This window comes from Natrix helvetica (genome assembly GCF_964273705.1).
Source record: "Natrix helvetica genome assembly, chromosome: 1".
NCBI lineage: Eukaryota > Metazoa > Chordata > Lepidosauria > Squamata > Natricidae > Natrix > Natrix helvetica.
Genome location: NC_138548.1, coordinates 352,291,811 through 352,312,148, shown reverse-complemented (window position 1 = coordinate 352,312,148; position 20,338 = coordinate 352,291,811). Strand labels below are relative to the sequence as shown.

The following is a 20,338-nucleotide window of genomic DNA, read 5'->3' as shown; positions in this document are numbered from 1 at the left end:
CATTCCTATTTTACTGCAATGTAAACCACCCAGCATCGCTTTTGATGGCTGACGTAGGAATTTAATGACTAAAAATAAAAATAAATTGCCTATACTGAGTAAACAGGGAGTGGATTTGACCGCTAAAACTTGCTCCCCCCCCCCGTGGCATTTCCTCCAGAATGATTAAATGTGCTCATTAGTACTCCCATTTTCCATTCTGCTGGTTCTTTCCTCATTCCTTTCACCTTTCCCAAATCAGAGCCGAAAGTAAGACAATGAGGGACTTTTAAAGAAAATATTTGAAACTTTCCCCCCACTCCAGCGCTATTAACCAGGCTTCCAACAACCCCCAAAAAGCCTTTTAAAGATGAATTCGGCGTTTGTAAAAGTTCCTTACAGTATTTGTAAAATGGAGATGACGGGGTTGGGAATAGCGCCTTAAAACTCACTTGCAACGGATTAACCCCAATGCGGCAGTTGCACCTCAGCTGGAGTTTTCGCTACTGTTTGCAATTCTTGCCCTCTGTATAATTTGCATTTTACAATTCCCAGTTTATTGCCTCGAAAGCCGACCCCGAGCCGCTTTCGATGGCGAGATGGGTGGCGTAGTAAGGAATGCAATTAAAAAAACCCCACTAAAAATAAATCAATTTCCTATACTGAGTAAACAGGGAGTTGGGAGGATCTATAACCTTGCTTTTCTTTTCTGGCATTTTCTCCAGAATGATGCACGTTTAATACTTATAACGTTAGCTCTCTCTATATTTGTATTTCATATTGATAAAGAGAGAATATTTGTAGCTCAGGGTTGATGCGGAGTTTGCTTTCCTTTCATGACCCAAACTAGGTTAACATCACCAATGCTAGTAGTCCTACTATTAGGACTACCATCACGCTTACCAGCACTGATGATATTACCCAGTTTGGGTCATGAAATATCTGCAAGAAAACAAGCGCAGAGAGACCACCAAAGACTTTCATATTTCATATCCCCTTTTATTGCACCGTAACCCGCCCAGAGTCGCTTTCCGATGGAGAGATGGGTGGCGTGGAAATTTAAGAACTAAAATAGCACTAGCAACAGCACTTAGATACCATTTGACAGCCCTCTCTAAGCAGTTTTTACAGAGTCACCATACTGTATCGCCCCCAACAATCTGGGTCCTCATTTTACCGACCTTGGAAAAGATGGCAGGCTGAGTCAACCTTGAGTTGGTGAGAACTCGCAAAACAAATACATTTACTACCCTGAGTAAGCAGGGAGTGGCGATGACCTCGAAGCTTGATTTTCTTTTTCCGTGCAACGACCCACCTTATTTGCCCCGTTTATACGGTTTTGCAAGCGTAACAGCCGAATCCGAAAACGAAAGGGGCGGAAAGAAAAGTTTAAAAACTTTTCAAGCCGGGGAAGACGGTCATGGCTGCTGCGGCCGGGAGTCCCCTCCAGGACCTCTGCGATGAAGTCACTTGTCCCATCTGCCTAGAGTGTTTCAAGGACCCGGTGACCATAACCATCTGCGGGCACAATTTCTGCCGCGCCTGCTTGAGCTGCTACGGCCAAGGACCCGAGAACAGCGGCACCTCCTGCCCCCAGTGCAGAAAAACCTTCGACCACGGGCAAAACATCATCCCCAACCGGCTGCTGGCCAACGTGGTGGAGATCGCGGAGAAGTTCCGACAGGCGGAACAAAGCCCGGGCAAAGCCGACTTGTGTGAAAAGTTCCAACCGGCGGGAAAAAACCTGGGCAAAACCAACTTGTGTGAAAAGTACCACCGACCCGTGAAAGTCACCTGCCAGCAGCAAACCTTCCTCCACTGTGCCATCTGCGGCCCCTCCAAGCCGACCAAGAGCAACCATGGGAGCCCAACCGTGCAAAAGACCAACGATAGAACTATGGTGAGCAATAAAAAAAATCCTTACTCGTTTGGATCCGCGTTGCTTTTCCCTCCTTTCCAAAACCCTCTGGGAAGGGTGGGAGGAAAGAATTGGGGGAAGGTCGTCAATGCGCATGCTCAGTAACAATGACGAGCAGTCAATTCCCAATTGAGTGATCCGAAGCCGACTGGCTGCAGCTGTTGGCTGGCGAGCCGTTTAAAACGCGATTTAAACGGTGATTTATTTTGCAGCTGTTTGCTTTTTTTTTTAAATCGTAATTAGAAGGTGGTTAGAGGATGCCTTAGGGCTGCGGGACAGAATTGCTTTACCTAAAAAAAAAAGTTGCAAATTGCAATCAATGGCATTTCCTTCCCGGCATCAACTGACACTTGTTGGGCTAAAAGACACGTGTGTTTGTCACTATTCGGATTATTTCCCCAGTAATCCCGTTGTGCGTGCAAGTGAATTTTCTTGGAGAAAATACTCCGCGTTGGTGCTTTCCAAAGAAGGAAAAGCACTGCTGGGAAATAGATAAGAAACGACCAAGTTTATTAAAAGCATCATCCCCGCCCCCCCATCGTGGAGAGAGAAGAGGAGTCTTTTTAAATGGGCATAACAGCACAAAGATCAATGGAGCAGATTGAAGAAGCAAAGGGAAGTTTTTCTTTCTCTGCCACACACGATTTAAAGCGGAGCAGGGTTGAACCCGGAGTACTCACTTTATGGTTAGAAAAGGCAAGATGGCAGCGCCAATGCAAAAGATTTGGAATTAAACCCACAGTTCTGCCTTTATATCACTTGTGATGCTGGTTATTTTCCTGCAAGTCTGATCTAAGAAATCTTGCCATCTTACAAGCAATATTTGGATTTTGAATCTGCTGAATGGAGAATGAAATGAAATGGATCTGATCTACCAAAATAATTGATAAAAAGAGGATTTAATGGTTGGAATTCTTAAAAGACAATGTGTGCTGCTAACTCGGCTGAGCCCAAAAGATGGGAGCTCAGCCAATAAGCTAGTTTCTTTTTAAAATATATTGGAAAAAGAAAGAGTAAAGAAAAGTAACAAGCAAGTGTATAAAGAAATGGCTCCGGGCCTTTACCACAGTTTTGAGTACTGCACTGTACATATATATTTTACCCCCTCTTTCTCAAGTTACCATGTGATTTCCTTCTTTCCATAGTGTACCATTTCCTAATAATCAAACCAATAAATCACACCAATAAGCTGACTTCCAAAGATAAATTATATCTTGGTTGTCATTTTCTCCCTAGGAATACATTGACAGGAATGCATTGGTGGAGATGCTTAAGGAAGGAAAACAAAATGTGTTGGCACAACAGTCAGACAGAAAGAAGAAAAGCAAGGATTTGCTGGTAAGTGTTCCAATATCTCAGGGGTTGCCACAAAGAAGAGGGAGTCAAAGTATTCTCCAAAGCACCTTGAGGGCAGGACAAGAAGCAATGGGTGGAAACTAATCAAGGAGAGAAGCAACTTAGAACTGAGGAGAAACTTCCTGAGAGTTAGAACAATTAATCAGTGGAACAGAAAATGCCTCCAGAAGTTGTGAATGCCCCAACACTGGAAGTCTTTAAGAAGATGTTGGATAGCCATTGGTCTGAAACGGTATAAGGTTTCCTGCCTGAGCAGAGGGTTGGACTAGAAGATCTCCAAGATTCCTTCCAACTCTGTTATCCTATCCTATCCTACCCTACCCTACCCTACCCTACCCTACCCTATCCTATCCTACCCTACCCTATTCCAGGCATGTCCAAAGTCCGGCCCGCGGGCCATTTGCGGCCCGGGGGGCGGTTTAATACGGCCCTCTAACAGCCCTCCCTGCTCTGTGTAAATGCGGCCCTCCCACGGCCCTCCCTTCTGATTGAGGGCGGCAAGCAGAAGACTGTCACAGGAGGGAGGGCGGTGAGAGGGCCGCATCGGAAGCTGGCTGGGGAATTCTGGGGGTTGAAGTTCACAGGACTTAAAGTCGCCAAGGTTGAGAAACTCTGTCCTACAGCAAAGGTACCTGTCATCCACAAGCCAGCCTAAAAACAGGCAAGGCGACTTGCTTGTAAACTGGTCAGGCCACATTCGTACCAAAGAAAAGGGGGAAACTTCTGTCTCCCTTGGGGGGGGGGGGAGAGAAAGGGCGCCTTTTGAGGAAACGAGAGACCAAGCCTCACGGGTATCGCCGAAGAACGCGCGCCGTAGCCTTCGCAACACAGGCTGCGAAATGGGCAAACTACCAGGCGGCGCAGGCGCAGTATGTAAAGCACGGGGCCAAGGGATACTTGTAGCTTCTCCGCCGGGCTCGGAGAGGTCTGGCAGGCGAAAAGCAAGGAACCTTCCCCCAAGGTGGGTTGGTTTTTTGTTTTTTTTAAGGAAGGAAGGAGGAAATATTCAGCCACGCATTAACTTCTCTGCTTGAAGAGACCAAAGAAAAAAGAGGAGATAGCCCTTTAAAGCTCACATGAGCCGCTATAAACAAATATTGGAAGGTTTTTAAAGGGTATCAATAAGCATACGTGTGTGCGCGCTCGCATATTTGCCGCGTCTAAACTTTGGGGAAGTTTATTAACATCTTAGCGATGTAGAGAATGAAAGAGAGGTGCGGGTGAGAAGGAATCGACAACAACAAAACTCACATATTTTGCTTCCGCTTTTAACAAAATAATGATTCATTGGGAAAATGGGGCAGTTTCACCCTTCACATTAGTGCAGGTAAGTTTTTTTAAAATTTATTTAAAATACATTGTGAAAACTCAGCTGTCAGTTGATCTTAATGTTATGAAATGAAAAGTATGCCATTTGCAATTAACTTGGCATAAAATAATTCATTTGCATTTAATTGTAATTGTTCAAAGAATGTTCGGAAAAATGTTCGGCCCTCCAGCATGTTCACTTCATCCAATCTGGCCCTCTTTGAAAAAAGTTTGGACACCCCTGCCCTATTCTATTCTGTCGTCCTTTCCAAGTGAAGGGAAAAAATAGAGTTAAAGCCACATTGTGTTTAGAGATAGCGACTAGTAAATATTATCATTGTTATTATTATTATTATGCAATTGTATCACAGCGGCCAGTTGTTGTTGTTGACAGGTAAACATGACAGGTAAAGGTTAAGCTCCTCGGAGGGTATTATTATTATTATTATTATTATTATTATTATTATTATTATTATTATTATTATTATTATTATTGCATCAACAGAATTGTATCACAGCAGCCAGTTGTTTCGCCGGATTTGACATTAATTACTAGTCGGGCCCCACCCAGGGGCCTAGGACGTCGTAACGTATTTTCGTAATATGTGTGCGGATCCAAGCAGTGCGGCCTTTTGCATTTGACTGATGGTGATTTTGTCAATTTTTAACTGTTTTAAATGTAATTCCAGTGCTTTTGGAATAGCACCCAGTGTGCCGATTACCACTGGAATTACCACTGCTGGTTTGTGCCATAATCGTTGAATTTCGATTTTTAAGTCCTGGTATTTTGCGTTTTTTTCATATTCCTATTCCTTCTCGGCAACGCTGCGATGTCTATGATTGTAACCTTATTTTTCTCAACCAGTGTGATGTCTGGTGTATTATGCGCCAGTATTTTATCCGTTTGTATGCGAAAATCCCACAAGATCTTGACCATCTGACCCTCGACGACTTTTTCAGGCTTATGTTCCCACCAGTTTGTTGCTGTTTTAATGTTATAATTTTTGCACAAATTCCAGTGGATCATTTGTGCCACTGAATTGTGCCGCATTTTATAGTCAGTCTGCGTGATTTTTTTACAGCAGCTGAGTATGTGGTCAACAGCTTCATCAGCTTCTTTGCAAAGTCTGCATTTGGCATCATCAGAGGATTTTTCGATTTTGGCCTTAATGGCATTTGTGCGGATAGCTTGTTCTTGCGCAGCCAGGATTGGTGACTGTTTCTTTCTTTAATGTACCTGCTGTTAACCATAACCAAGTTTTTTCACTGTCCACTTTATCTTTTATTTTTTCCAGAAATTGGACATGCAATGCTTTGTTCTGCCAACTCTCCATTCTTAATTTTATCACATCTTTTCTGTATTCTTGTTTCGTCTGTTGGGCCTTCAATAGATTTTTGTTCTTTACTTCGATTAATAGATGTTCTTGACTTTCTTTTAAATAATCAGCCAGTGTATGTTTTTCTTCTTCAACTATTTGCTTTACTTGTAATAATCCTCTGCCACCTGATTTTCGGGGCAGGTATAGTCTATCAGTGTCACTGCGTGGATGTAAACTGTAGTGCATTGTCATTAGTTTCCTGGTTTTTCGGTCCAAAATGTCCAAATCAGCTTGTGTCCAGTTAACTATACCAGCTGTGTATCTTATAACTGGTATTGCCCAGGTGCTTATGGCCTTGATTGTATTTCCACCATTCAATTTAGATTTCAAAATTTTCCTAACTCTGTTGGTGTACTCTCCCCTGACAATAGTTTTTACTTCTCCATGCTTGATGTTATCCAACTGCAGAATGCCTAAGTATTTGTAGGTTTCATTTTCGTTGCATTTAATTAGTTGACCATTGGGCATTTCAATTCCCTCATATGTAGTGATTTTGCCCCTTTTTATGGATACAGTGGCACATTTTTCCATGCAAACTGCATTGAAATATCAGTCCTGAATACTCGGACTGTGTTTGCCAATGATTGGATTTCTATTTCTGACTTTCCATTACTACTACTACTACTACTACTACTACTACTACTATTATTATTATTATTATTATTATTATTATTATTATTATTATTATTATTTGGTTAATCTTTGGTGAGATTCACAGCCTTTGGGGCTGGTTGGTAGCCTAACAGCTTGAGTCTTAACCAAGGACCTAGGAACCGTTAAGGTAATGTCAGAGGATATAAGTTGTTCCAAGTAGGGTATTTTTTTGTAGAGTCAGAATTATTATTATTATTATTATTATTATTATTATTATTATTATTATTATTATTATTATTATTATTATTATTATTATTATTATTATACGATTGTATCACAGCGGCCAGTTGTTTCGCTGGATTTGGCATTGATTACTAGTCGGGCCCCACCCAGGGGCCTAGGACGTCGTAACGTATTTTCGTAATATACGTGCAGATCCAAGCAGTGCAGCTTTTTGCATTTGACTGATGGTGATTTTGTTATTATTATTATTATTTTTGCTCAATTTTGCCCCCACAGCTACCAGGAGCACTCTATAAGCCTCCTATGGGCTATGCAGGCATTTTTTTTTACCAAAAACGGGCCTGTTTTCACAAAAAATGGGACGCTTTTTGCTCATTTCGGTGCCCCCCCCTCAAGAGCACTCTGTAAGCCCCCTAAATGCTATTCATGCCTTTTGGGGGGGGGGGGGAACGGGCCTGATTTTGCGAAAAACAGGACGTTTTTGGGAGGTCTGCAGAGTGCAAAAACTTTTTTAAAAAATGTGCCTCTTCAAAACCTTGGTGTGTCTTATACTCCGGTGCGTCTTATACTCTGAAAAATATGGTATATGCCGAAAATGTATTCGTTTTACCAGTAGTGGGATTCAAAATTTTTAACTACTGGTTCTGTGGATGTGGCTTGGTGGGTGTGGCATGGGTTGGTGGGTGTGGCTTGGGTGTAGCAGGGGAAGGATACTGTAAAATCTCCATTTCTTCCCCATCAGCTGGGACTTGAGAGGCTGAGAATAGATGGGGCCAGTTTGAGGTGGTAATTACCGGTTCTCTGAACTGCTCAAAATTTCCGCTACTGGTTCTCCAGAACCTCTGGATTTAAACAGTTGTTGTTGTTATTATTATTATTATTATTATTATTATTATTATTTCATAATTTAAAGGGAGAAGAGTTAAAATCAGGACAAGTGATTTATTGCTTTTGCTATCTCTGAATCCCCAATTTTAGCTCTGCCCGCTCCATACTTGCAGCCCTTTTTTGATGATTTATCTATTATTTGTTTATCTATTTCTTCAGAGACAAATAAAAGCGGAGCGAGAAAAGGCGACATCTCTGTTCAAAGATCACCACCACTTCCTGGAAGAACAAGAAAAACAATTCCTGGCCCAGATGTTAGAAGTAGAGGAGGAGATTACCGGAAAAAGAGATTCCTTCATGGATTTCTTTTCCCAGGAACTTTCACTCTATGAAACCATCATTCAGAAGATACAAACTTCTCAGCAGACCAACAACGATCTCTTTAAGGTAGAGTTCTTTGGTGTCTTTGCTTGTTGCCATTTCAAGGAAAGGTTAAGGTTGCTTTCTTTCTACATTACTGTGCAGGTAGGCCTTGACATACAGCCATAACGGAGCAGTGGCTGGTTCTGGATCCCGTTGCAACGGGTACGCTGCAACAGGGCCGGGAGTCTTACCACGTGCATGCGCGCAACACACGCTCAGCGTGCGCTTGCGTACTTACCGCCGGCGACGCTCCAGCTGCTTGGAGGAGTGTCATGCAGGCGCTGTATGCGCCATGCGCAGACGCGAAAGCCCGGATCAGCTCAAAACAGGTAAGGAGGGCGAGTGGGTGGGCAGGTGGGCCCTCCGGAGCACCGTACCGGAACGGTACCTGGTGCTCCCAGCAGGCACTGGTACACCCGTAACAGGGCATACTGGTCATATCCCACCACTGTAACAGAGCCTGCACATTACGTTCATAAGTCATAACTGCTGTAAAATAGACTCAATCTGAGTTTATGACCTTTTTTCTGGCGGTTGCTTAGCAAATCACCATGGTTGTTAAGTAAATCCACATCATGAGTTGAATCAATGATTGGCTGCGGTCTTGGTTGTGCCAAAATCTGGAAGTTAAATATCGGTTTCGGCAAAATTGCAGCACAGGTAGTCCTCGGCTTAACGATCACAGTTAAGGCCAAAATTGATATTGCTAAGTGAGACATTTGTTAAGTGAGCTTTGCCCCATTTTACGACTTTTCTGGCCACAGTTGTTAAGTGAATCACTGCAGTTATTAAATTAGTAACACAGTTGTTAAGTGAATCTGGTTTCCCTATTGACTTTGCTTGTTAGAAGGTCATAAAAGGAGATCACATGACCTTGGAACACAGATTACCTGAGGGAGCGTCTCTTGCCAGTCACATCTACCCCGATCCCTCAGAGTGGGGAGGCAAGGAATATTCAGGGTCCCATCCCCGAGGGAGATATACCTGGTGGCAGTGACGTGCGGTGAGGTTTACAGCTGGTGAGGCAGCAATTTTTTTAGACTTGTGGACTTCAACTCCCAGAATTCCATAGTCAGGCATGCTCAGTTGCGACCTGCCGCCCTCCGCCCTGGGATTCGGCCACAGCACCGCCTGCCAGAGCTGCACGGAGTCCGGGGCGCGCTTGTCGGGCGAGGGCAGCACAGGTGGGGAGTGGACGGAGTGGAGGAAGCCTCCCCCCCGCTTCCCGCGCCCGAAAGAACAAAGGGAACCTCTGCCGCCTTCTGGGCAACCTGGCCGGCCTCTCTCGCGGCGGCTCTCTGGTGCCGAGCTTGGGAGTCCCTGGAGGAGCTGGTGAGGGCTGCAAGCACCGCAGGCTGGACTGGAGCCTCGAGTCTAGGGCAGCGAGTCATTCGATAGGAAACTTGCCTCTTGGAAGGAATGACTCGGCTTGGCTCCTGCTTTGTCTCTCCTGCCTCTTCGCTTCTCCGTTCAGTCGTTGGGCGGCAGATCGAAAGCGGGAGCCAAGCTGGGTCATTCCTCCCAAAAGGCAAGTTTCCCATCGAATGACTCGCTGCCCTGATGATGAGAGGTTAGGCTGTGCCTCACTTGCCTCACCTGACTGCACGTCACTGCCTGGTGGTACCCAGAAGAAGGGCCTTCTCTGTGGTGGCTCCCTCTCTCTGGAACAGCATTGGCCCAAAGATTAGAATGGCCCCCACTCTAGCACTCTTCTGAAAGGCGCTGAAGACCTGGTTCTGCCAGAGGGTAGGGGAGTCAGAGCAAGATAGAGCTCATTAATTGGCTCATGTGAGGTGCTGTTGCTGGGGCAAGGGAGGGGTGAGAGGTGGTGGGGGGGTGATTTTGTTATATTGTACTATATTAATTTGTTTCTTTTTGTTAGTTTTTTTATTGTTTTAAATGTGGTTTTATATTCTGTAAGCCACCTTGAGTTGCCATGGGCGAATAGGCTGCAAAATAAATTCAATAAATAAATAAAATAAATCATAAGTATGAACCAGTTGCCAAACATATGAATTTTGATCGCATGATCATGGGGATTGCTACAAAGCCGTAAGTGTGAAAAAGGATCATAAGTAGCATTTTTTTCCCAGTGACATTGTAACTTTGAACAGTCACTAAATGAAGTGTTGTGAGTCGAGATTCTACCTGGGGCCTCCAGTTTGTCATTTTTTTCCCCAAAGTGATTTTGCTGAATGCATTATATCCTTGTTTACTGCCCAGAGTTCTTTCATGAATGAATGAATATGCGAATGAGCGAATGAATGAATGAAGAGTTGACTTGACATAAAATTCAGTACCAGCAAAAGCTATGACAGAATTCTTTCAACTCCTACTCATGGCATTACTTATTTTCTTTCTCTTCTCCCTCCAGGAAATCTTAAAAAGCTTGCAGAGGTAAGTAGATCCCGTCTTTCCATTCCCCGTTTATTATTATTTATTTTATTTATTAATTATTATTTATTTTACTTCATTATTTATTATTACAGATAGTCCTCGACTTATGACCTCCATTGGGCCCAAAATTTCTGTTGTTAAGTGAAACATTTGTTAAGTGAATTTTGCCCCATCTTACGACCTTTCTTGCCACAGTTTTTAAGTGAATCTCTACAGTTGTTGTTAGTCACACGACTGTTAAGTGAATCTGTTTTTCCCCTTGGACTTTGCTGGTCAGAAGGTTGCAAAATGTGATCACCTGACATTGACACACTGCAACCGTCATAAATATGAGTCAGTTGCCAAGCATCCGAATTTTGATCCTGTGATTAAGGGGGATTCTGCAACAGTCGTTAGTGTGAAAAACAGCCATAAATCACTTTTTTTCAATGCCGTTGTATCGTTGAATGGTCACTAAATGAAGGGTTATAAGTTGAGGACTATCTGTAGTGAAAGGAATGTCAGTGCACTTCCATTGGTCCTCCACATTCATTCTAAGCAAGGAGACACTTAGTGGCATATTTTGTGGGGCATCAAACTGGTTTCATTGCAACAACGGAGCAGAGCAAAACCAGCAGTGTCTATTCATGATTGTTAGGAAAGCTCCCCGTTGGGAGAGCGAGTGCGTTCAGAGAAGCGTTGTGAGAGTTGTGTTGGAGAACACACAAACCAGCATACAGAGACACTGCAGTTTAAATAGGTTTTTTACTTTCGTGGAAATAGATGTATCAGAGTCCATCAAACAGTCCAAGTCATACATGGATAAGACAAGTCAGTCATCAATGTCTTTCAGTTAAGGCATAATCCAAATAATACAGTCCATAATCATACAAACAGTCCGGTACACAAACTTACAATAGCCCATGCTGATCACTACACCATACTTCTAACAGCCAGCTTCCAAAACCCTCAAAGCAGATCAGAATCTAACAATGATTCTGGCTCCATCTTATGGCCGATTGAGGAAACAGCAGCCAATCATATTTACAGCAGGATTTAAAGAAACAGGTACAGAATTGTTATATGATGTATAGATTGCCAACCCAACCGTTAGATTATGTTCCTAACAATGATGATGGGCACATGTGGCCCCTGAAAACCTTGGATGTTGCTAAAACTCTGTAGAGATTCTCAGTCATCCAGGTCATGGTTGTCCCAAAGTTACTTTTTCAGAAGGCAACTGGACTTTTTTTGGGGTGGTGGTGGTGGTTTGAAGACCTTTTGCTTCTCATCCAAGGAGCTTCTTCAGCTCTGGCAGGATAGTGGAGAATGGAAGGATTTATATTCCTTGCAGACAAGCTGGTCATTTGCATCTTTTTAGAGGGTCATTGAAGCACTTGGAGGTTTATCTCTGTCCTCAGGCTCACCTGAGTAGTGCAAATGATTCCTGCAGTCTGCTATTTTGTTCTCTGGAAACCCTTTCCTACTCCAACATCATTCAAAGGGTGTCAAATTGTATAGCTAAAACCCTGTAGAGATTCTCAGTCATCCAGGTGATGGTTGTCCCAAAGGTGCTTTTTCAGGAGGCAACTGGACTTTCTTGTTTTTCCTTTTGAAGATGTTTCGCTTCTCATCCAAGAAGTTTGACCAGCTCTGACTCCGGCAACTGGATGAGAAGCGAAACCTCTTCAAAAGGAAAAACATGAAAGCAATTAAATCAACATTCATTTTTGTCCTAACTTCATGGTTACAGTTGTCCGAGTCAGAAACTGAATATGGCCCTTGGCTTGGGAAAAGCCAGACACCGCAAATATACCTGTCTCAGGGTAATGTTGCAGGATCCAATCTGGGTGTAAGTCATTGGGGCCAAAGGTTTGGTCTTCTGAGCTTTTGGACTCTTGCTGGAGCCCATCATTAGGGAATGTGTCTCTCACCAGAATGTATACGTGTCTAGAGAGATGTTCCCAGCACATGCTCCAGCACAAGTTCCAAAGCTTGGAAGACCCTGTGACCGATCCAGATTGCATCCTGCAAAGTTGCACACCCTTCATCTGGAAAAAAAAAAGTGGGTGAGATGATGCTATTGTACTCCAAGTTGCAATAGATAACCATTAGTATGGCATCATAGGCAAGAATAGCAATAGCACTTAGACCTATATATCACTTCATAGTGCTTTTGCAGCCCTCTCTAAGCGGTTTACAGAGTTAGCATATTGTCCCCAACAATCTGGGTCCTCATTTTACCCACCTGGGAAGGATGGAAGGCTGAGTCACCCTTGAAGAAGCTTTGTTGATGATAATCGTTATTTAAATTGTCTTCTGCATTTAAGAAGAGAGGAAGAAATTGGAATTTGTTTACTTCCGGAAAATGTTGTGCTGCTCACAAATCTTCTCCCCAAAACATCTTCTGCTCTTTGTCTTTTGCTATACTGCTGGTGCCTTAAGATTCTGTCGTTTCTTTCCAACCTATGCAAGGGAATGTTTGATGGGGCAGACCGAAGGCTAACATTGCTTCATTTCTCTAGTGAAGAAAAGATTACAAACCGTCCATCTTTCCAACCTGCCCTGAAATGGAGAATTTGGGACTTCTGTGAGATCAATCACATCTTGAAAGAAATCACGAAACACTTTAAAGGTAATAAACGAAGATTTTGTGACAACTTCCCCAACCTCCCAGTTGATGAATTGCAAGATTTTAGTTGAGGGCAGCAGTGAATTTGCTAAGACATTCTGAGAGTTCAAACAGATTTAAAAATATGGTCTGCTTATATGTGGCTGAACCTCACCAAGACTCCATGGAAAACTGATTTCAGCATTAAAAAACCCAATTGAATGATAAGAGGCACACAAATAAATATCTGTAAAATTAACTGAGTAGTGTGCTTCGTGTTATTGTTGTAATATCAATGTTGAACATGATAGAGCAATGCTTACTTCTTTTCCTGTTGTCTTTTCAGATACTTGGCTATCTGGCCTTCAGCTGCAGAAAGGTAAACCTGGGGCAGGGGACTTGATGAAAAAGATGTAACTAATAGTGAATTATAATAACCAACAACATTGGGGGAATAACAGAGTTGGAAGGGGACCTTGAAGGGAAGGCTCATCTCTGGCATCCTACATGATGACATTGTTAGGCCAGGCTGACTGACCCTGGGCCTCCTTGTTTTTGTCGAGGCCTTCAGAGGAACAGTAGTATTAAAGGAAAGCTCATCCTTCAAAATAACTCTTTGAAGATTACCTTCTTTCCCAGCTCATCTGCCCTTTCTTTTTTTTTTTGTATTGCAGAATTTTTATTGGTTTTAAAATATATAGGGAAGGGTAAAAGGTTGTACAAAATTTTTTTTGCAGCTTCCACACTGGTGGCGAGAATCCCCCCAAGAAACTCACAAATTTAACAATCTTAAAACTAAAATATAAAAGAAAGCATCAGAACAAATTTAACCAATATTATCAAACATGTGCTCTACTATTTTTTCTCTTGTTACTTTTGTAGTATCAACAATTAAAATTATTCCAAATACATTCATTTTTGTGATCTAAGCCTTTTCGATATTGCTTCTTCTTCTTCCCTGCCATCATCTGCCCTTTCCATATGCTCCAATGTGAAGGGGAGATACCCCATCCCCTCACTGAAACAAGGCCAAATATCGTGTTTCCCTGAAAACAAGACGCAACTGGAAAATAAGCCCTGGTGTGATTTTTCAGGATGCTTGTAATATTTCTGCCCCAGCTTTGGCGCCACAATTGTTAAGTGAATCACTGCAGTTGTTAAGTTAGTAACCGGTTGTTAAGTGAATCCAGCTTCTCCCTTTGTTCGTCAGAAGGTCACAAAAGGGGATCACATGAAGGCATTTCAAGGGTCTAACCCAGTGGTGGGATTCAAATTTTTTTTTACTACCGGTTCTGTGAGCGTGGTAAGGACTACTGCAATGCCCTCTACATGGGGCTTCCCTTGGGACGCATCCGGAGACTGCAGCTAGTTCAGAATGCAGCCGCACGGGTTATTATGGGAAGTACTCGTTACTCCCACGTAACACCTCTCCTGCGCGAGCTGCACTGGCTACCTGTGGCCTTTCGGGTGCGTTTCAAGGTATTGATTACCATCTTTAAAGCGCTCCATGGCATAGGACCTAGGTATCTGCAGGATCGCATCCTACCACACACGTCCCTGCGACCTATCCGCTCACACAGAGAGGGGCTCCTCCTGGTGCTGTCTGCTAGGCAATGCCAGCGGGCGACACCTAGGAGTAGATCCTTCTCTGTGATGGGCCCAACCCTCTGGAATGACCTCCCCCCAGACATTCGAACTACCACCGACCTCCGTTCCTTCCGGCAAAAGTTAAAGACTCACCTATTTCAATCAGCTGGCCTGGCACTTTCTTAGTTTTACCTCCCGGGGATTTATTCATTTTAATTGGGTTTGGGGTTTTAATAAGCTTTTAATGTACTATATTTATTATTCTATATACAGTCTTGCAACCTCCTCCACCTACGTATTTAATTATTTAACTGTTTTATGTATGTATTTTATAACGCATTTTAGTGACTGTACACCGCCCCGAGTCCCTTTCGGGAGAGGGGGCGGTCTATAAATATGAATAATAAATAAATAAATAAATAAATAAATAAGCGTGGCTTGGAGGGCGTGGCTTGGTGGGCATGTCAGGGGAAGGATACTGTAAAATCCCCATTTCCTCACGATCATCTGGGACTCGGAAGGCAGAGAATAGATGAGGGCAGGGCCAGTCAGAGGTGGTATTTACCGGTTTGCCGATCTACTCAAAATTTCCACTAGCGGTTCTCCAGAACTGGTCAGAACCTGCTGAATACCACCTCTGGTCTAACCTGCTCTGTCAGGGGAAGATATTTCACCCTGAACTAAATGAAGCTTAGACCGCGGCTTTTCCAAACAGGCGTATCTTCTATAAGCGAAAAATAAAATAAAATCCCGGAAACATGTTCTAATTAAAAACAAAACTTTAATACAAAAATAATAAAATAGAAAATAAAACAAATCTATCTAATTGTTACATTTTGGCAGAAACAGTTTGTCTCCCAGCTTCCTGGCAGACGGACAAAGATCAAAAGAGAAAGAAGTCTCTGGAATGTGTGATGTATATAAACATGTTAAGCATGCGCAATAAATCATTGTCAGATAAGGCTTATGACCTGCGCAGTAACTCTTTCAGTTCAGCTAGCAAACAAATTAACACAGTGACATGCTCCACGGCTGCATGTGTGCCCCCACCAAGACCACAGGGCCATGTTTTTATATTTTTCTGAGGGCCAGGAAATGTGGGACCACTTCTCCAGGGGGAGAATACAGGTAGTTCTCGACTTACAACAATTTGCTTAGTGACTGTTCGAAGTTACAACGGCGCTGAAAAAAAAAGGACGTTACATTTTTTTGTACTTATGACCGTTGCAGGGTCCCCAGAGTCAAATGATTTACGTTCAGAGGCTTGGCAACTGGTTCGTATTTATGATGATTGCAGTGTTTCAGTGTCATGTGATCCTCTTCTGACAATGGGGAAACCAGATTTACTAAGTTAAATTTAACAATTGCCGTGATTTACTTAATACATATGGCAAGAAAAGTCGTAAAATGGGATAAAACTGATTTAACAAATTTCTCACTTAGCACAACATCAATTTTGGGCTCCATTGTGGTCGCAAGTTGAGGACTATCTGTAGTCTCTTCCTGGACCTCGCTAGTTGGCGTTCTTTTAGCCGATGGGGTTCAAAACAACCTGCCCACCTGGTCTTTTCTTGACCCAGGGGAGACAGGTTGACATAATGGGATGATGTTACTTCTGGTCTCGGATTTATGGCTTAGCTGGTTTTGAATGCTGTCTGTTGTTTTCTTTGTGATTTTGTATTTCATGCCAATGCATTGTATACTGTTAATCCTTGTCTTACTACCATTCATTTAACAATATTCTGAAGTTACAATGGTCTTAGAAAGAGAGCTTTATGGACTGTAAAGCACTTCCAACTATCGCAAATGTTGCAAAATGTTACACAACCCCCTCCCCCCCACACCGCCCCTGATGTTACGGGGTCAGTATATGTGCAGGGCATCAGAAGAAGACACAGCCGATCAGCTGGGACTCTGATCAACTGGGACTCCGGAGGCAGAGAATAGATGGGGGCAGGGCCAGCCAGAAGTGGTATTTGCCGGTTCGCCGAACTACTCAAAATTTCCGCTATCAGTTCGCCAGAACCGGTCAGAACTGGCTGAATACCACTTCTGCTTTTAACTGAGGAGTATTTGATTTGTGTGGTTTTGTTTTTAGGGTTGGGCATTTCTATTCCAGATTAAAGCTACTTTGCTTCACTTTCTTGATCTTCCTCTCTCCATGAACAGCAAACGTAACCCTGGATCCAGACACAGCTCATCCCCAACTTACCCTGTTCCTGGATGGCAAAACAGTGGAACTAGGCGAACGTTGCCAAGAATTGCCCAACAACCCTGCAAGATTTGACTTTCTGGCTGTGGTGTTGGGGCGTGAAGAGTTCAAGGGGGGACGGCATTTCTGGGAAGTCAACGTAGAGAGACAGAAAGAATGGGCAGTGGGGATTTCTCGGAAGAATGTGAAAAGGAAGGATTCGTTCTCCTTGAATACAGCAGAAGGGATCAGTATGCTGGGAAGATGGTGTGGTGATTACAGGTTCTCCCTCCCACCTAATCCTCTTCCTCACATCCCAGACAAGAAATTAAAAAAAATCCGGGTGTGTCTAAACTGTGCTGTGGGGAAGGTTTCATTTTTTGATGCCGAGACTGGAACTCTGCTCTATTCAACAACCTCCTTTCCAGGAGAGGTCGTCCTTCCCTTCTTTTGGCTGGGGTCATACGCCCAGCTCAGCCTCTGCGAATGAGCTCTTCCAGCAGGCCCCTGTAAGAATTTCCAGATGTTGGCACCTTCCTTTTTTGGCAGTTGGGTTTCCTCGATATTCTGGAAGAATGCATCACACAAATACACACAATAAAGCAATACAAAGCAGAGCTGAGGTGGTGCAGTGGTTAGAGTCAGCGGTGGGATTCAATTTTTTTTACTACCGGTTCTGTGGGTGTGGCTTGTTGGGCATGGCAGGGGAAGGACACTGTAAAATCCCCATTCCCTCCCCACTCCAGGAGAAGGTTACTGTAAAATCCCCATTCCCTCCCGATCAGCTGGGACTTGGGAGGCAGAGAATAGATGGGGGCGGGGCCAGTCAGAGGTGGTATTTACTGGTTCTCCAAACTACTCAAAATTTCCGCTAGCGGTTCTCCAAAACTGGTCAGAACCTGCTGAATAACCTCTGGTTAGAGTGCAGTACTACAGGCTACTTCTGCTGAGTGTTGGCTGCCTGCAATTTGGCAGTTCGAAACTCACCCGGCTCAAGATTGACTCAGCCTCCCATCCTTCCTAGGTGGTTAAAATGAGGACCCAGATTGTTGGGGGCAAACATGCTGATGCTGTAAAATGCTTAGAGAGGGCTGTAAAGTACTGTGAAACGGTATAGAAGTCTAAGTGCTATTGCTATTGCAGGTAGTCCTCCACATACGACCATCCGTTTAACAACAAACTAAAATTATGACTGCTGAAGAAAGTGATTTAGAACCTGTCTTCAGAGTTATCCCCATTGCACTACCTCTGCAGTCATGTGATTGTGATTTGGGCACTTGGAAACTGGCTCGCATTTACTGTATAATCATTGCTGCATTTGGTAGTCAGGTGATCACAATTTCCAACCTTCCTAGCTGACTTTTGACAAGCAAAGTCAATAGGGGAAATCAGGATCAACTTAACATGATTTGGTGAATGTCCCTGGCAAAAAAAGGTTTTAAAATTAGATGTGGTCACATGATGCCTTGTTTACTGGCCATGTCACTTAATGATGAATTTTCTGGCCCAGTTGTCATAAGCTGTGAACTATGTGTAATATAATTTATTTGTTTTAAGCATATTGTGTTACCTGTAGCCTACTGCCCAGCACTAATAACTGGACAGCTTCTCTGTTAACAAATCCAAATCACTTCTATACCTATACATTTTTTTTTAGCATTCTTAAGCCGTCTCCCTTAACTTCGTATAGTGCAGCATTTGATTAAATCTAGCAAATGCCATTTCAGGATAGCAAACCTAATCAAGATTTTTTTTAAAGAAGGTATTAACAATACAACCAAAATATCTTTATATTTAAAAAAAAACCCTATATAGTTGTGTAATAGAATTTGTAGCAGTCGAGGCGGGGCTGACGTCGTGACAGTACAACGTGCAATCTTGGAGCTCTAAGATCGCCATCAATATCTCTGTCGCTGGATGGTCCTTTTGGTCCGAAACCATCCCGTAGAGACGGTGATAGAGAAGAGCACATCCTGCTGATCCCAGTGACATCGCAAAGTCCCTGGTAGATCCAGGAGAAGCCCTTTTTTCCGGCAACAGAGAAGCAGCCATTAAAGCTGCTGAAAGTTGGGACAGCTTCAGAAATGGAAGACAAGCAGGAGAGAAAGTGTGTCTAATTGGTGAGATAATTTTTATTATTAGATGAGAGAACACCCCAAAGATTAAAAGTAAAGTTAGAATTGAAGACAGAAGAGGTCAAGCGACAAGATTAAGCCTGAGTCAAACTTAGTGTGTTATTTTTCTTTAATCCTTTTACTGCTGGAATTTCTACAAATGCTTCTTATTTTTTAAACTGGACTGATTTTATTTTTCTTTTTTTTAAAGACTTTCATTCTTTTTCTCTTTTCACCGCCCTATAGTATTTTTTAAAAAAAAATCTTTCCTGGAATATAAAGAGGGAAGTGAAAGTAGATGAAGTAACACTGCCACTTAGAGGCTTGGAAATATTGTTTTCTTCTCTTCGTTTGAGCATTTGATAATCTTGTGCAAAGTAAGAGACGGTGTTACATTTCAAGGACTCTGAGCTTGTTTATTGAAAATGATAGTGGGAAGAGCACAGATGTTTACACAGGTGCTTCTCTGGGTACTATCAGAGTGAAAGGCTTGGAGTTGAAAGAAAAAAGATTGCACTGAATTTGGAAAGAGAACAGTTAACTTTGTTTGGAAAAGAGCCTTGGATTTTACATAGTGGCAGTGTTTACTATCTGAAAGAAAAGATCAATACAGATGATGTTGCAGTAGGAAAAAGAAAAGGAAGTGACATTGCAGATGATTATGCAAGAAATTAAAAAAATACAAGTAAGAAGAGAGCACATTGAAAAGAGAACAGAGAATATTGAAGAAAGAACAAAAAAATAGATGAAAAAATTGAGAATATCCACCAAACGATGATGAAATATGGGACATTTCAAAAAATTGAAGAAAAAGATGAACAAAGAGATAAGAAAATTGGAGATATTGACAGCAGATTGAGTGCAGTTGAAAAAGACAAGAGTAGAATATTGGAATGGGAGATCGACAGACTAGAATTTTACCTCAGATTCCAGAATATAGAAGAAGAAAAGGGAGAAAATTTGGCAGAAGTAATGATAGAAATGCTGGCAGAAGCATTGATGATAACCAAAGGGAAGATGATGGAAGGAGCGGATGAGGGGTTTTGAGCCTTTACAAGATACTCAGTGAAATATAAGTTGCCAAGAGATGTCCATACAAGATTTACTAAAAAAACAATTAGAATACAAATACCACAAATGGCAAGAGATAAAAGATTGTACTACTATTGGATGGGTACAGGATGATGTAATGAAATGTTATAATAAAAATTAATTTGAATTTATTTAAAGTTAGAATATCTCACATAAAATGAAGTAATAATAGTTATAGTCAAATAAATGTTTAACAATGATAATAATTGTATACATATATATCAGATTGATAATACGAGATTCTATATAAATTGTAAGTAAAGACTATGGTGAGAATGTACAAAAGTTTTGTAACCAATCGACACACTGTACGGAACTGGAAGATGGTTTTATGTTTTA

At 42.4% G+C, this 20,338-nt stretch overlaps 1 protein-coding gene and 1 long non-coding RNA gene across 3 annotated transcripts in view; one reads left to right on the top strand and one right to left on the bottom strand.

The window, feature by feature from the left end:
• The window catches only part of LOC309383177, a 16,951-nt gene extending 14,914 nt beyond the window's left edge, over positions 1-2,037 (bottom strand). Inside the window, exon 1 of one of the 2 annotated variants that reach the window (XR_014173789.1) lies at positions 1,904-2,037. This is a non-coding gene — a long non-coding RNA (uncharacterized lncRNA). Of the gene's footprint in view, positions 1-1,773; positions 1,868-1,903 lie in introns of those variants that run through there. The other variant, XR_014173790.1, reaches the window with a different exon arrangement.
• On the top strand, positions 1,300-20,338 carry LOC309383167 (E3 ubiquitin-protein ligase TRIM7-like). The gene is made up of 7 exons (XM_081935378.1): positions 1,300-1,879; positions 3,134-3,235; positions 7,825-8,052; positions 10,403-10,425; positions 12,930-13,039; positions 13,362-13,394; positions 16,772-20,338. Exons 1-7 carry the CDS (start codon positions 1,400-1,402, stop codon positions 17,281-17,283), a joined length of 1,488 nt encoding a protein of 495 aa, XP_081791504.1. The 5' UTR covers positions 1,300-1,399; the 3' UTR covers positions 17,284-20,338.